The following is a 17,171-nucleotide window of genomic DNA, read 5'->3' on the forward strand; positions in this document are numbered from 1 at the left end:
TATAAGAGGACATGCATGGGTAATATGCAAATATTATGTCATGATATGTGAGAAACTTGAGCATCCTCAGGATTTAGTATCCATGGCAGTCCTGGAATCAATCCCCCTCTAATATAGAAAGACAAATGTAATTGTTGGGTAGATAAGGAAAGGTGGTAATAAATATGGGTTATGTTGTCCATAATAGGTCTAAAGGCCTGCCCTTCCCAACTCAACTTTCCCCACAGCTTAAATATTTATTTGTTGAAAAATTGCAATTTTTATTTAGGGAAAGGAGCTGTTTTTTCATTTTTAAGGAGCTTTTTCCAAAGCAGTTTAGTGAGCCCCATGTTTCATTTGATGTTGTTGAAAACCAGGTGGATGTTTTCAGGCCTAGTTACTATGATACAGTATAATCAGCACATGTCCTCATGCACGTACCATGGACAGAGTACCAACTGCACTGTCTTTCTGTTAGGTTTGCATTTTAGAAAGGTCTAGCAGTTGTATAGTGGGACACACTTTCTGGGAATAGAGGTTTGATCTTCCAAATCTCTCCAGAACATTGCCAGTACCTGTGCCTAAAGGGTCCCTCCCACTGGTTCCTCTTCTCACAGGGACAGCTGTCTGAGTGTTTTCATGTAACTTAGATTGTTACTGTAGCTGAACACCATGGATTGGTTCAGGTGGCTTCGGAAGATGTGACCACATCTGGTGAGGGTCTTCCTGCTGGGTAATGACATGGCAAAGGGTATCACATGGACAGAGAGAGCTTGCCAGAGAGAGCTTTTTCTACCAACAAGTCTACTCCCTCAATAATGCATTAATCTATGAATAGATGAATTTATGAATCCTTGAATGGATAAATCCATTCATGAAGCCCCTTAGAAAAGTCCCCATCTCCAAATACCATTGACATATGAATTTGGGAATTATGTTTCCAACACCTGAAATTTGAGGGACACATTCAAACCTTAGCAGACAACCCAAGATGGATGAAGCACTGCTTTCCTCATGCCCTTCCTTCCCAAGAGAGGCTCTTGGCAGAGAAGGTTCCAGACACATTTGCACAAACAGTGCACACCTCTTCCAGGTGTATGCAGAGGGGAGCACATTGTAATCACAGGCATTTATTTGTCTTGAGCAGAGAGCTGTAGGAAACAGCTGGTCCCATTGGCAAGGGACTTCCCCCTTCTCTCCCTGATCCTTTAACTAACACTTCATTACATTGCCCTGTTCACTTCTTTCTCCAGGTTTCTAATTATCTGGCTTATGTATATATTATATAATCGTTACACACACAAAGACATACACACACACATGCACACACTACATGTAGATGTAGATAGGTAATTGAGTATGTATTTATATATGTTATGCATGTAACTGTAATGAGATACTTGTTGTCTATGCCAATAATATTACATTGTTTTTACCTGTGTCCTTACCAGACCATAAACTCCAGGAGAACAAGGGCTATATCTCCAGCATTTAGCACAAGGCCTGGAATGGAAGTCTTCTTTCCTATTTTTGAGTGTATGAGTAATTAGGTAAAGCAGAAGATGAGAAGCAAAGCATAAATTCTTATTAGAGTGGATTCTGTGACTTAGTAACATTGATATCTGTACCTCTGTGTGTGCCATGGGAACCTCATCTAAGACTTATTTTGTAATAACAGTGGAAAAGAAGTGGTTGAAATTCTGATTCTGACTTCAAATTCTAGGTCTGTTTCATGTTAAGCTCCAGGTCAAAGTTCCTTCATGTTATTACATGAAGGAGATAGACTTGGAATTCTCTAAATCCTTTGCTTTCTTTCAGGGTTAGGATGGTTTTATTACACATTATTTTCTTTTTTTATTAAGATTTATTTTTATTTATTTGAAAGACAAAGTTACAGAGAAAGGTAGAGACAGAGAGAGAGGTCTTCCATCTACTGGTTCACTCCTCAGGTGGCCTCAATGGCCGGAGCTGAGCCAATCTGAAGTCAGGAGCCAGGAGCTTCTTCTGGGTCTTCCACACGGGTGCAGGGCCCAAGAACTTGGGCCATCTTCTACTGCTTTCCCAGGCTATAGCAGAGAGCTGGATTGGAAGAGGAGTAGGTGGTACTAGAACTGGCACCCACATGGGATGCTGGCACTTTAGGCCAGGACTTTAACCTGTTACATCACAGTGCCAGCCCCACACATTATTTTTAAACTTGTTAGTAATTTTATTAATAATTCCCTGCATTTCAATCTAGTTTTATTTAGATTCCTAAGTATGCTAGCACTTTTCTGAGCTATGCAGCTTCTAACAAATTATTAGAAAGCATAGTTTAATGTACATATACATGTTTATGTATGTATAAACATATATATATATAGTAAACCTGTATGAAATATATAAGTCCATAATCTACTGGTGAGCTTTTTAATGACAGGATATGATTTTAATATATACTTTTCAAGTTAATCCTAGGAATGTTAAGCAATGATCAGTGTTAGTCAAGTTCTATTCTTTTGAGTGGTCAATTTATAACTCTACTAGTAGGATCAATAGGTAGGGTCATGTTATATTTTTCTTTTCTTTTTTTTTTTTTTTTTTTTTTTTTTGACAGGCAGAGTGGACAGTGAGAGAGAGAGACAGAGAGAAAGGTCTTCCTTTGCGGTTGGTTCACCCCCCAAGCAGGAACAGAATATAGAGATTCCTTAGTCCATATCCCTTATTTGATTCAGGCTAGCTAGTGGTAAGATGATTATATATAAGGAGGATTACAGTGTGCTATAACCTAGCTTGTACCCAGGGATATTGAACCTAGGCAAGGGCTCAGGGAAGGCCCCTTGATGATTTGATAGAATTTAAAGATGCATAGGAAAAAAAAAAAGTCTGGCAATGAAGAAAGAACATTCTAAGCACCTTAGCAGCATGTCCAAAGGCCCAGAGTGAGTAGATAGTGTGTGAGAACTACGTGACAGTCAAAAGGCGCTTAGGAAGAGAGCTTGAGATAAATTAGGTAAGGATCAGACTTTGGATAGCTTTATAGACCATGGCAAGGAGTAGATGGATTTGAATGGAAACCTACTACAAGATTTGCATCACTGGAGTGGCCACTGTTTTAAGTTTCATAAGTCATTCTGGTATCAATTTATTCTTAGTGGCATAAAAGCAGAGTGCACACCAGTCTTCTGCTGATCTTGACTGCAGGAAGCCTGGGGAGCACAGCCCCCTGCCAGGCTGGGTCAGCATTACTACAGTTTGCTGTCTGACCTGTTCACAGACTCTTGCTTGGCATCAGCTTTCTGATGATGCTTAGAATTATCCCATCTTCTTCTGCCCTTGACCCAACCAGCACCTTATTCTGCTATCTTGCCGCACTTTAAAGATGTGATTCCTATTCTGAGGACACCAGAATAAGAATCTATCTATCAGACTGTCTTAGCTGCTGAGAGCTTGTGAATTTGAGTCCCAGTAAATTTCATTCGTCACTGAAATTCAGTTCTTTCAACTCCTAACTTGTAATTAGAATTTCAAAGGATTCATATGCTGCCTATGTTGCTTTGCTTTATTAAGAATGAGTTTTGAAGTAATAATTTAAATTCTTACAGCTCAGTTTATTTCACTCATTGCTGTTGAAATGATTTGATTTTTTTATTTTGTTATGGATGATGCAAGTGAAATTCCTGTGAGTTCTTACTGTGTGTTTAACTGCATTTTATTTCCTTTTTTAACCTGCAGTTTTCCCGTGTACTGAAGAATAGAGCATGGCCCACCTTCAAACAGGCCAAATCTAAAATCTCCCCACTGCACAGCAGTGATTTCTGCCCTACCAACTGTCACGTCAATGTGATGGAAGTTTCTTATCCCAAAACATCGACCTCACTTGGGAGTGCATTTGGTGTCCAGTTGGATAGTAGGAAGCATAACTCTCATGATAAAGAGAATAAATCTACTGAACAAGGTATGTAAGCTTTTGAGACTTCATCAGATCATAAAAAGTAATTTATACAATCATGAGTATTCTAGAATCCTGTAGTTTGGTAGATTCCTGCCACGTAAGCAAGCCTGAACTTTTACAAAGAGAGGATTGCTCATGCAATGTTATGGATAATTATACCCAAGTGTATATAGTGAGACTAGAGTGTGACATATTTAATATTCCCCTTGTAAGAAAGATGATTTCTCTTACCTTCCTTCTATGTATGATAGGCACAGCTCATCTTATTGTGAAAGTTACTACTCTGAAATGACCCTGTTACTGTGAGAAAAATAAAAGAAGAGCAGCTGCGGGATGCATAATGTCATTCTGCTCCATTGGAGTGGGACAAGGAGTCAAACTGTATTTGTAGCTTTTCATTTCAACACTCCACAAACTTGAATTCCTGAATTCAGTTCACCATTGGATTGGCATTTTAATTTATGTGAGCATGGGCCACTCAGATGAAGTGGACCGTATAGTTATTATAAGGTAAAGGTCATCAGTATTATTATGGGATGATTGTCATTCCTCAGGGAAGCTGAGCCCCATGGTGTACATTCAACACACCATCACCACTATGGCGGCCCCTTCGGGTCTGTCTCTGGGACAGCAAGATGGCCATGGTCTCCGCTATTTATTAAAAGAAGAAGACTTAGAAACCCAAGATATCTACCAGAAACTGCTGGGCAAACTCCAGACAGCACTGAAAGAAGTGGAGATGTGTGTTTGTCAAATAGATGAGTAAGTATCTTGCACTGTACTTTTCAGCTTCCCTTAAAAAATATATGTAGAAAGTGTGACTTTTGAAAAATGTTTGACAAATTCTGTCACTCTCTATCTTTAGTTTTTGTAAATTTAGGACATTTATTGTGATAATGTAGCTCTTAAAAATGATTTAAATTATAAATATATAGGTAGATATTTTAGCAAGCATTTCATACTAGGGGAGAGAGTTAACACAATTCTGTCATATACAAGAACACTAAGTCTCTGTGTGAAAATTTTAGGTTGAAATCTATGTTTTTAAAGGCACTAACTGTGGATTGGGATTTCCGTGTATCATTTACACGTCAGAGTACAAATGTACTCAAGAGATATTCATGAAACATACAAAGTATAATAAATGCTTAACATGCTTGTTTACTGAGTAAATGGAAAAGCATATATCTTTGGATCTAATAATTTCTCCTGTTCTGATTGAATTAATGGCCTATTAAGCCATAACACAAATAACTGTGCCAGCAATTAGAAATTTTCAACCAAGAGAAGACAGAGGTAGTTAATGAGCACATTTCCAAAGAGATCAACTCTCATTCTTATTTAAGAATTTGGCAGTTGGAGAATTGCCCGAGCTCTGTAGGATGATTTGTTGCATTGTGGCTTGTGGTTGGGCTTCTCATCTGGTCAAAGCAGCTCTATAGAGTCCAAACAGCATGAGATTTGGGGTAGCTCAGTCATTCATCTGTGAAAGTGGGTGAGGAATAATTAAATCAGGATTGTGGTGAAAGTATACAAATGAATGTCAGTATAGTATCTCTGTTGGTGTGTTTGCTCATCCATTCAAGGAATGGAAATTATTGTGTATTCCTACAGCTGGTAGATTCTGAACACACTGTATAAGCACCACTATCCTCTTTTTAGTTTATGAAGTTACTGATTTAAATTAAAATCAAATGTGTGTTGTTTATACCACAGGTATTCTATATTTCTATGAATAACTCAGGTTTATTTACTTATTTATTTGAAAGGCAATTGTTAGAGGGAGAGGGAGAGGCAGAGAGAGAGAGAGAGAGAGAGAGAGAGAGATTTCTGTCTGCTGGTTCACTACTCAAATGGCTACTATGGCCTGAACTGGGCCTGTCCAAAGCCAGGAGCCAGGAACTTCTTCCTGGTTTCCCAAATGAGTGGTATTGTCCCAAGGACTTGGGCCAGCTTCCACTGCATTTCTGGACCATTAACAGGGAGCTGGATCTGAAGTAGAACAGCTGGAACTTGACCTGCGCCCATATGGGATGCAGGCATTGCAGGTGGTAGCTTTACCAACTTGCCACAATGCCTGCCCTGGATAAATAATTCACTTTTTTTTTTAAAGATTTATTTACTAATTTGAAAGGCAGAGTTATGGAGAGGCAGAGAGAGAGACAGAGAGAGGTCTTCAATCTGCCGGGTTACTTCCCAAATAGCCACTATAGCCAGAGCTGAGCTGATCCGAAGCGAGGAGCCAGGAGCTTCTTCTGGATCTCCCATGTGGATGCAGAGGCCCTAGGACTCGTACCATCTTTTGCTGTTTTCCCAGGCCATAGCAGAGTGCTGGAATGAAGTGGAGCAGCCAGGACTAGAATAGGTGCCCATAGGGATGCTGGCACTGCAGGTGGTGGCTTTACCCACTATGCCACAATGCCAATCCTGATAATTCAGTTTTGACAGAAATATTTAGGACATAATCCAAAGCTTTGTTGTAATTAGACATCTAATATTTTTTTTTTTAAAAATTATTTGAAAGAACAACAGAGAGAGAGAGAGAGAGAGAGAGAGAAGAAAGATCTCCTATCTGTCGGTTCACTCCACAAATGGCTTCAACAGATGGTGCTGAGCCAGGCTAAAGCCAGGAGCCAAGAACTGCATATATGTTTTGGGTTGGTGGCAGGGGCCCAAGCACATGGGCCATCTGCTGCTGCCTTCCCAGGCACATTAGCAGTGAGCTGGATTAGAACCAGAGCAGCCAGGACTTGAACTGGTGCTCTGATATGGGATGCTGGCATTAAAGTGGTGACCCAATCTGCTGGGCCACAATGCCAATCCCTAGACATTATATTAATAAAGTCATAATTGACATGGTGTCTTGCTTTACATATCTGTGAAATGTCTACATCCAAATCACTGTAATATTTTATTATATAAAATATTAAAACATCAAATAATATTAATATTAATATTATCTATTTAATAAAATATCCCTACATATTAAATAAAATCAAATATTATTATATTGATAATATAATATAATATAATATTTTATTATATTGAAATATTTTCTATTTTTAAATATTTTATTTACTTGTTTTTTTAACTGTAGTAACATTTATTAATATTTACCAAGACTATGGTGCCAAATAGGTCACAGGGACTCAGTTCCAAGGGAACAAGGGCTTGATATTACACAGTGCTGCAGGGATGACCAGACCAGAATGGAACTAAAGGGACATTATTTAAAAGTGAACCCAAATTTACACTCAGAAGACCACAGTTCCCTGTGTTAACCCACTGAGAACATTAACTCTTGAAATGACTCTGGTAAGAGTCAGATCTTTCAGACACATCTAAGTGACCACTTCAGCATAGAAACTCATAAATAGGCTGTGGGAACTCCAAACAATCCTTATGCTGGAAAATGTCATAAGTTCAGGTGTCTTAGAAATGATGAGCCCAGCATCACACAAGTAGTGAAAAGCACAAATGTGTCCTATCAGTGTCAGGATGGCCCCAAGGTTGCTTTTCTCAAGCAAACAATATTTTTATTTATATAAACTGAACGAATATATTTAGGAGCACAGTGATATGTACCACACTACCTTTCCTCCTCCTTCCTTTTTTAATTTTCACAATTGCATTCTTTCAGTTTATTTTATAATCATAAGGTCAACACTCCACTAAGTAAATAAATCAACAGATAGAAGGAAAAAAAATCACTGTTCCTCAGCAGTAGAGAGAAGCACTGTAAACAATAATCAAATCTCTAAATGTCAGTTTCACTCATATACATTACTTTTTTTGTACTCTATTAGTTACTACAGATCAGGGAAAACATAAGATATTTGTTTTTCTGGGACTGGCTTGTTTCACTAAGTATAATGGTTTCCAGTTTCATTCATTTTGTTGCAAAAGACAGGATTTGATTCTTTTTTATAGCTGAATAGTATTCCATAGTGTATCTATCACATTTTCTTTATCTAGTCATCGGTTGATGGACATCTGAGTTGATTCAATATTTACTGTTAATATGTTATTTTTCTGGTTTTATGAGGCTTTTAGAATTAATATCCTGGTTTATCCCCTCTAACAAACTATTTTTAAAAATTAGTTAAAACCATTTTGTGTATTAAATTATGACTTTCCAATTTAGAGATAAATTAAGCTGTTTGAGGTTATTATGAGAATAGGAGATTCTTTAAGCAACTGAATGATATCTTAGAATTGTCGTAGAACCTTGTGATAGAAAGTTCATGTTTTATGTCAAAAAAAAAAAAAAAAAAAAAAAGGCCAGCGCCACAGCTCACTAGGCTAATGCTCCGCCTTGCGGCTCCAGCACACCGGGTTCTAGTCCCGGTCGGGGCGCCGGATTCTGTCCCGGTTGCCCCTCTTCCAGGCCAGCTCTCTGCTGTGGCCAGGGAGTGCAGTGGAGGATGGCCCAAGTGCTTGGGCCCTGCACCCCATGGGAGAAGTACCTGGCTCCTGCCATCGGATCAGCGCGGTGTGCCGGCTGCAGCGCGCCGGCCATTTCGGCCATTGGAGGGTGAACCAACGGCAAAGGAAGACCTTTCTCTCTCACTGTCCACTCTGCTTGTCAAAAAAAAAAAAAAAGTTCATGTTTTAGGATATTAAATTTTGCTTTATTTAATAAATAAGAATTTCTTATATGAGAATACTTGAAAAAGCTCATAGAAAATGAAATTAAAATATTTGGTGCAAAAATTTTGAAATCTCTGCATCTGAGTATGCAATGTTAATTTTTTAAAAAGATTTTATTTATGTATTTGAAAGGCAGAGTTACAGAGGTAGAGAGAAAGAGAGGGAGAGACAGAGACAGAGACAGAAAGAGGAGAGGTCTTCCATACGCCGGTTCACTCCCCAAATGGCCACAATGGCCACAGCTTGGCCGACCTGAAGCCAGGAGCCTGGAGCTTCCTCCAGACTTCCCACATGGGTGTTGGGGCCCAAGAACTTGGGCCATCTCCACTGCCCTCCCAGGCCATTGCAAAGAGCTGGATCAGAAGAGTAGCAGCCTGGACTTGAACCGGTGCCCATATAAGATGCTGGCACTGCAGGCAGCAGTTTTACCTGGTGTGCCATAGCTCTGGCCCTACAGTGTTCTATTTTAGAAACCAGTTCTTTTCCTCTCAAGGTATTAGGAAATGTGTAGAAGAATCTTTTTTAATAAGGCAGCAAAAAGTGATGTTGAATCATTGATTCTACCTCTCAAAGGGATTTTACCAGAACACCTGGACCGATCACCTACTTGCTGTTAGACCAAGAGTGATTGCCCAGCTTTTTAGCTGACTGCTTTTGTTAGTGGCAGGATTGTTGCTCTGCCTCTGCTGACACTGCGTGGAGACCAAGCCTATACTCCGCTGGTTGTCCATCACTGCTGGGCAGTCATCCAGGCTGTGTCTCTGGTAATTTATTGATTTTTTTCTCCTTAAGTTCAAGTAAGGTAGGCCTATTTTCAAGAAAAAAGTTTGAGCCAGTGACCTCCCTTTACTTGGTTAAAAATGCCTATATTGTAATCACTCGTTACAGAAAGGGATGATTTTTTTACATAACTAAAAATACTTAAAATGATTTTTTTAACTTAAGATTTCCCCCACTGTCTTATTCCACAACTTTTTTCTTTTTTTAAATTTTATTTCTGATACAAGTTTCATGTATTTCATATATAAAGATTTAGGAACATAGTGACACCCTCCCCCAACTCCCTCCCACCCAGGCTCCAACCCATCCTCCTCTTCCCTTTTACAGTCCCACTCTTAATTTTTACAAAAAATCTATTTCCACTTACTTAACAATCTTTCAGTAAACCCTACACTTAGTAAAAGAGTTCAACAAATAGTATGAAGGAAAGAAAACAAAACATGACAAGAAAAAAAAACAAAACCTGGTCCTCAATGGAAGAGACAAGGGCTGTAAACAATCATTGAATCTCGAAATGTCTATTTCACTCTAGTATGTTACATTTCAGGTACTCTATTAGTTACCTCAGATCAGTCAAAACATATTATATCTGGCTTTTTGGGACTGGCTTATTTCACTAAGTATAATGGTTTCCAGTTGCATTCATTTTGTTGTAAAAAACAGGATTTCTTTTTTTTTTTTTTTTTACACCTGAGTAGTACTCCATAGTGTGTGTGTGTGTGTGTGTGTGTGCGTGATAGTTTCTTTATCCAGTCAATAGTTGATGGACATCTGAGTTGATTCTGCATCTTAATATCTTCGCTATTGTAACTGTGCTGCAATGAACATGAGGGTACAGATAATTGTTTCATTTGCTGATTTCTTTTGGTTTGGGTAAATTCTCAGTACTGGCATGGCTGGATCATATTGTAAATCTATGTTCTGATTTCTGAAGTATCTCCATATTGTCTTCCACAGTGGCTGCACCAGTTTACATCCCCACCAACCGCGGACCAGGGTACCTTTTCCCTACATCCTTGCTGGCATTTGTTGTTTGTTGATTTCTATATGTGAGCCATTCTAACTGAACTGAGGTGAAACCTAAGCATTGCCCTGATGGGTAATGATCCTGAGCATTTTTTCAAGTGTCTGTTGGCCATTTGGATTTCCTCTCTTAAGAATTGCCTTTTCAAGTCCTTTGCCCCTTTCTTAACTGGTTTGTTTGTTTTGTTCTTGTTGAATTTCTTGAGCTCTTTATAGATTCTGGATGTAAAGCCTTTATCAGTTGCAAATTATTTCTCCCATTCTATCAGTTGCCTCTTCACTTTCCTGAGTGATTTTTTTTGCAGTGCATCAGCTTCTGAGCTTGATGTATGTTTGTTCATTTTGGCTATGATTGCCTGTGCTTCTGGGTTTTTTTCCCAAGAAATCTTCATCGATGCCAATGTCTTGCAGAGTTCCACCACTGTTCTCTAGTACTTTGATTGTATCGGGTCATAGATTTAGGTCTTTGATCCATTTTGAGTGGATTTTTGTGTAAGTTTTAAGGAGGTAGGAGTCTAGTCTCATACTTCTGCATGCGGAGATCCAATTTCCATAGCACCATTTGCAAAAGAGACTGTCTTTCCTCCAGGTATTGATTTTATCTCCTTTGTCAAAGATAAGAGTTGTGGATGCATGCATTGATTTCTGGAGTTTCTGTTCTGTTCCACAGGTCTACAAGTCTGTTTTTGTGCTAGTACCAGGCTGTTTTGACTATAACTGATCTGTAGTATGTGTTGAAATCAGGTATTCTGATGCCACCATCTTTGTTTTTGTTGTATAAGATTGCTTTAGCTATTCAGGGTCTCTTGTGTTTCCAGGTGAGTTTTAGCATCATTTTTCTAGATCTATGAAGAATGGCATTGGTATTTTGATTGGGACCACATTGAATCTGTAAATTGCCTTTGGTAGTATGGACATTTTGATGATATTGAGTCTTCCTATCCATGAGCATGGAACATTTTCCATTTTTAATGTCTTCTTCTGTTTCTTTCTTTAGTGTTTTATATTTTTCATCATAGAGATCTTTGACATCCTTGGTTAAATTTCTCCAAGGTATTTAATTCTTTTTGAAGCTATTATGAATGAGACTGATCTTTAAGTTCTTTCCCTGTCATGACCTTGTCTGTATATACAAAAGCCATTTTTTTTGTTAGTTTTATATCCTGCCACTTTCCCAAACACTTTTATGAGTTCCAGTAGTCTCTTAGTGGAGTCCTTTTGCATCCCCTATATATAGGATCAAGTCATCTGCATATAGAGAAATTTTGAATTCCTCCTTTCCAAATTGTATTCCTTTGATTCCTTTTTCTTGCCTAATGGCTCTGGCTAAAACTTCCAGGACTGTGGTGAATAGCAGTGTTGAAAGTGGGCATCCTTGTCTGGTTCTGGATCTTAATGGCAATGCTTACAACTATTCCCCTATTTAATACGGTACTGGCTGTGGGTTTATCATAAATTGCCTTGATTGTGTTGAGGAAGGTTGTTTCTATACAGAATTTGCTTGAGGTTTTCATCATGAAAGGATGTTGCATTTTATCAAATGCTTTCTCTGCATCTGTTGAGATAACTAATAGTTTTTGTTCTTAATTTGTTAATGTGATTTATCACATGTATTGATTTGCAAATGTTCACCCATCCCTGCATACAAGCCTTTGTGATTCCTTTGTGATTAATGAAGGCTTTGTGATTCTTTTTTCACTTTGGGAAGCTAATGGGCTGTTTTATGGTTAATGATACTTAGATACTGGAAATAAGTAAAGGGAAACATAATTGAGAGATAATCTAAAACCTTTGATGACATTGCAGAAGGGAGGATTTGTGTATTCTCACAGAGAAGAAATGAATGCAGACTGTTGGAAGCTAGTGAAGATAGGAAATTTGAATACAGACTTCAAATTGCAGATGCCAGATACCTAGGATTAAGTGATGAGCAAGTTTCATTGAAGGTGGACTGAATAAAAAAGAATTAAAGAGGATACATGTATTCTGGCTTGATGAACTGAGAGAAGTGGACACCTTGCATTGTTGGGGTGTTAGTGACCTGGAGGTTACTAAAGGGGTGGTGGTGTGGTGTGGAATTATCTTTTAAGGTTTCTCAAGCATTTTTCAGGTCAATGTACAAAAAGACACAGCCTCATAAAAGCCAACATTTATTCACGTATGTACCATGCAGAGTTGTATTAATTACATGCATTGACTTCTCTCTTCCATGATTTGCATTATAAAACACTGGATTGTGTCACAGGTCCCTCTAAATATAAATTATAATAAACCTATTTTGACTACTCTGCTATCAGCATCTTCCCCTTCTCTGTGAAATGTCTCTCTCTCTTCAGCTCATCAAGCCAGAATCCAGGTATCATCATCAGTTCTCTTTCTTTCCCTTTCACTTCCAGTACCTCAACAGTTCTGTCAGTTATACTTAAAAATGTGTCCAGCATGATCACCGTAGACTGGGTCACCACCATACCTCTCTGGTACCACCACAGGAGTTTCTGAGCTCTGTCTCTCTCTCATACATTCCACATTCAGCAAGCTCCAGGGACATCTGTAAGGAGCAGTCGTATAGTCTCCAATTCAAACCATGTCATGACACTCCATGGCAGTTGACATGATACCAAATTCACTGTGGTGGCCTGCAAGTTCCTGTCGACCTGTCCACACTAATCTCACCAGCTCCAACTGCACTAGCCACTTTCTGTCCCTGTCCTTGAAGAGGCTCTGCTTAGTTTTGTCTGCTTCTGAGGTCTGCTGCCTCCTGGATACTCAAGGTCTGGGCTAACGGCAGGTCCTTATAGAGGCTGTGCTTAGTCCCCAACATAAAATATCTCTGCCTATGTCCCCCAATTGCATCATAACTTTTCAAGATGTCTCCTAGTTTTCATATAAGGTGTTTCTATTCAGTGTTATGTTACCAAAATCTATAAAATTCTTAGACTTAAAACAACACATGCTTCTTTCTGATCACTCTACGTGTCCATCTTGGAGCACAGGCTGACGGAGCTCCTGTTAACTGGAATATCTCTGATTGCCATGGCAGGGAGAAGGGAAGGAGGAAAATTGTGCGATGGCATGCTACCAGGCTTCTACCAGAAGTGACCTATGTGTACTAGCTAAAGCAAGTCACACGGCTATGCCAGTGACCCTTAATCATGTGCCTGGTACAACTGGAATGCTGTGTACAGCACTATTGGCCATCTTGTTTCTTCCAGAATACAGGAAGAAAGGGGTTCAGCTTCACTGGCATATGCTCATTGTGTGTCTCACTTACCTCACCTCTAAAATGAGGATGAGGATATTAATAATGGTGATGATAATATTTAAAGTGCACAGATAAATTCAACATACTACATACAAAACTATTACTGAACAGATTTAGGGGGAGCTTGATATTGAATAGCATAGTGCTTGGGTTTTAATCAGTGGATCTTTAGTGGGTAACTTGCTATTGTATACAAGCAAAAGTAAGGGAACATATTTTTACATGCACAAATAAAATATTATAGCATTATGCCTTGCTGCTGCTTTTCAAAAAAATCTTGAAATTTCAAAAATCTTGAAATTTTATTCCAAGCGTAGTGTCAAAAACATGGTTTTCCTATCATTTGTTTGTAAACTTAACACTTGTTCCCACAGGGTCCTTGCAGACATGATAGCAGCTGTTGATAATGAAAAACAAATATGTGGAAACAGTTCCTATAACTTTGGAGAAATTGTGTATGCTTAGCCCCATGACTTTTGATTTAAAATATTCTTAAGCACAGAGGACTCCTTACAAAGTGAAAACTCCTGCATCTCTTTCCTCTTTGGTATTCAGTGTTCGTCTGTGCAATGTGGAGCTTGGATAATTGGAGTTAGTCTAATGTTTTAATCTTTTGGGTGGAAGGAGTGAATAAATACACAATATGTCTTACAAAACATAAAGGTATCTTTGCAAATAGAAACAGTGTGTTTAAAATAATTCATGGCTTTCTATTATTGAAATGTGCACTGGGCCTTGAGCAGTGTGACACAGCTCCCTCAATTTTTAGTGGTGTCTACAAACTATAAAATGCCAAACTATCCCCTCAGTGTGAGACTTTACCCAACTGTTATTTAAATTGCAGCTCTATGTTTCCTTCTCTTCTTTGTTTTTCTCCTTAACATTTGTCACCATCTGATATACTGATATTCTGCAAAATTTGCTTGCACGGTTTTTCTTCTCCCAGGAGAATTCGAGCTGCAAGCAGGCAGAGCCTTTTGTGTGTTTTAACACATGGTACAATTAAATGTGTTTAGTTAATTAGCGAAATCACTTAACAACTGTTTACTCAAGGCACACCACTGAGTTTGATGTTACAATGTGTGGGTAAGAGGTATAAGGTATCTTCATAGTCTTAGAATAGCAAGAGAAACATCACATTGCTATGAGAAAATGAGTGTCAACTCTGATGCTACTGCTGCGAACTGATGTCATAGATGTTTAGTACATAAGAAGATTATTGTTGTTCCGATAAACCAAGCGTGAACCCTTTGTTTAGATATGGTGTGATCCATTTTGCAAATTTTACTACATGCTGTTTGATAATAGAGATGGATTCCTTTTCTGCCCAATTTTGAGCTAAACAGGTTTTTAAGAAAGATTTCTTTATTTAATTGGATGGTAGAGTAACAGAAAGGGAAGGGGAGAGAGAGAAAGAGATCTTCCATCTACTGATTGACTCACTAAATGGCTTCAATTGCCAGGGCTTGGCCAGATGGAAGCCAAGAGCCAGAACTCCTGGGTCTCATAGGTGGGTGAAAGAGGCAGAAGCATTTGTCCATCTTCTGCCTTCCCAGGTGTGTTAGCTGGAAGCTGAATTAGAAGCGGAGCAGTGAGGCCATGAATCAGTGCTCTAATGTGGGATGCCAGCATCACAAGTGGTGGCTTACCCCTACTGCAACAACAACACCAACCCCTGAGTTAAAGTTGCAACAGAAACATTCTGCAGGAAGCATTCAAACCTAGGGTTGGGGGTTCAGAAGCTACTCAAAGTCTTCAGCATGTCTTATACCAGTGCAGCCTTGAGCTACATGGAAGGGCTCATCATTTGGACAGATCTGTGACATTTCATCCTGAGTGCATGACAGATGGGACTGGAGTTGCCCCCTGCTTCCCACTGTCCTCACGTTGTAGATGACTCTTCCTAGTATCTTGTAGTTACTAAGGTCAGGACCCCCGTCCATCTGCACAGCAAGAAGGGATAGGCAGTTGATAATTTCCCTGCCAAAGAAAGAAAGCCTTAGAGGAAACCAAGCCAAGGGCAAATGGGTTGCTGGATTTTTAATATCTGAGGGTGAGCCACTGAGAATATTCAAAGATTTTTAGCATTTGAGGTTAGTATTTGGTCAGCCAGTAGTACTCGACATTTTCATATGGTGGTGATGGTGGCAGTAATGATGAGGGCTGAGGAGAGACACCCAAGATGCACCCAGAATGCGTTAACTGTCACTTGATTCCCTCAGTGATCCTGAGGTCTATTCTCAGTGTCCTCATTTTATGCATTCACAGGGAACTATCATAGCTTTGCTAAGATGACAAAATGAATAAATGGCATAATCAGGATTTGAATGCATGCAGCCTTCTGGTCTAAATTTTGTTCCGTTTCTGTTATGTATTCTGAGAAGAAAAGGAGAAGCTCTGTGACATGCTTTTGATGTGGTAGAATGCTTACTAGGTGTGAGACATGGAAGCATCCTAGAAATATTTGTAAGCCTATCATAGTCAACAAATATGGTAGGTATCAGTAACAGGCAGTTTGATATATGTACCTTTTTTTTTTTAACATCACAGCCTTCTGTCTTCGATAACATATTCTCCTAAATTGGAGCGTAAGACTTCAGAGTGTGTAATACCAATGGACAGTGACAACGAGAAGGGAGAACGAAATAGCAAACGAGTTTGTTTCAACGTAGCAGGAGATGAGCAAGAAGATTCCGGTCATGACACCATCAGCAACAGAGACTCCTACAGGTAACTCACTGATTCCCCCAACTCATGTCATCAGCAAACTCAGATAGGATTCTGTATTTCCACAAAGTTCTTGAAAATGATTTTTTGGTTAATGGTTTTGTTTATTGCTCTCTCAATCACTTGCTCTTACCCACCTCAGATAAAACAAAGTGGAACAGCTTAATCTTTCAAAATCTTCACTTTGATAATTTCAGTAACTTGAAACAAAACATTTTTCTCTAGGTGTGTGAATCTAATTTCAGCAACTTGTTCTATAAATGGATTGTAAAGTATGTATAACAGATATGAAGGTTGTTACTATGAGCATTTTTTCATATGTCTGTCTCTGATCATTGGTTTATTAGATCAAGAGTAGGAGTTCTTTTTGCCCTGTTTTCCTCCTTTGTTTTTATAGTCTGTATTCCAAGTGAATTGGACTAATTTCTCTTGCCCACCCCTCTGATCAGCTCTGTTTTTTATCTTCTCTTGGATGCTTTCTGTATTCATTTTCTATTGCTTCTATAACAAAGTGCCAAGTCTAGGTGCCTTCACCGCAGAAATTGGTTATCGCACAGCTCCCAAGGTCAGAAATTTTAACAACCAAGGTGTTGGCTGTGTGGATTCCTCCCTGGGGCTATGAAGGAAGAAGGATCTGTCTCAGGTCTTCTCTCTTGACCTCTGAAATGGTGATCTTCTAACTGCGTCTCTTCACACCATTCTCCATCCACATGAGTCTCCGTGTCTATATTGCCCTTCTGCTTTTTTTCTTTTTTTTAAGATTTATTTCTTTGAAAGGTAGGGCGACAGGAGTGGGAGAGTGGGGAAGAAAGAGAG

General features: G+C 39.0%; 1 protein-coding gene across 2 annotated transcripts in view; it reads left to right on the forward strand.

The window, feature by feature from the left end:
- Positions 1 to 17,171, forward strand: part of PREX2 (phosphatidylinositol-3,4,5-trisphosphate dependent Rac exchange factor 2) — a 326,634-nt gene that overhangs the window by 174,695 nt on the left and 134,768 nt on the right. For both annotated transcript variants that reach the window (XM_017341384.3, XM_002710460.5), the window contains exons 24-26: positions 3,694 to 3,916; positions 4,468 to 4,675; positions 16,179 to 16,358. In XM_017341384.3, the coding sequence (XP_017196873.2) occupies positions 3,694 to 3,916; positions 4,468 to 4,675; positions 16,179 to 16,358 (611 nt within the window). The remainder of the gene's footprint in view (positions 1 to 3,693; positions 3,917 to 4,467; positions 4,676 to 16,178; positions 16,359 to 17,171) is intronic.

This window comes from Oryctolagus cuniculus, chromosome 6 (genome assembly GCF_964237555.1).
Source record: "Oryctolagus cuniculus chromosome 6, mOryCun1.1, whole genome shotgun sequence".
Lineage (NCBI taxonomy): Eukaryota > Metazoa > Chordata > Mammalia > Lagomorpha > Leporidae > Oryctolagus > Oryctolagus cuniculus.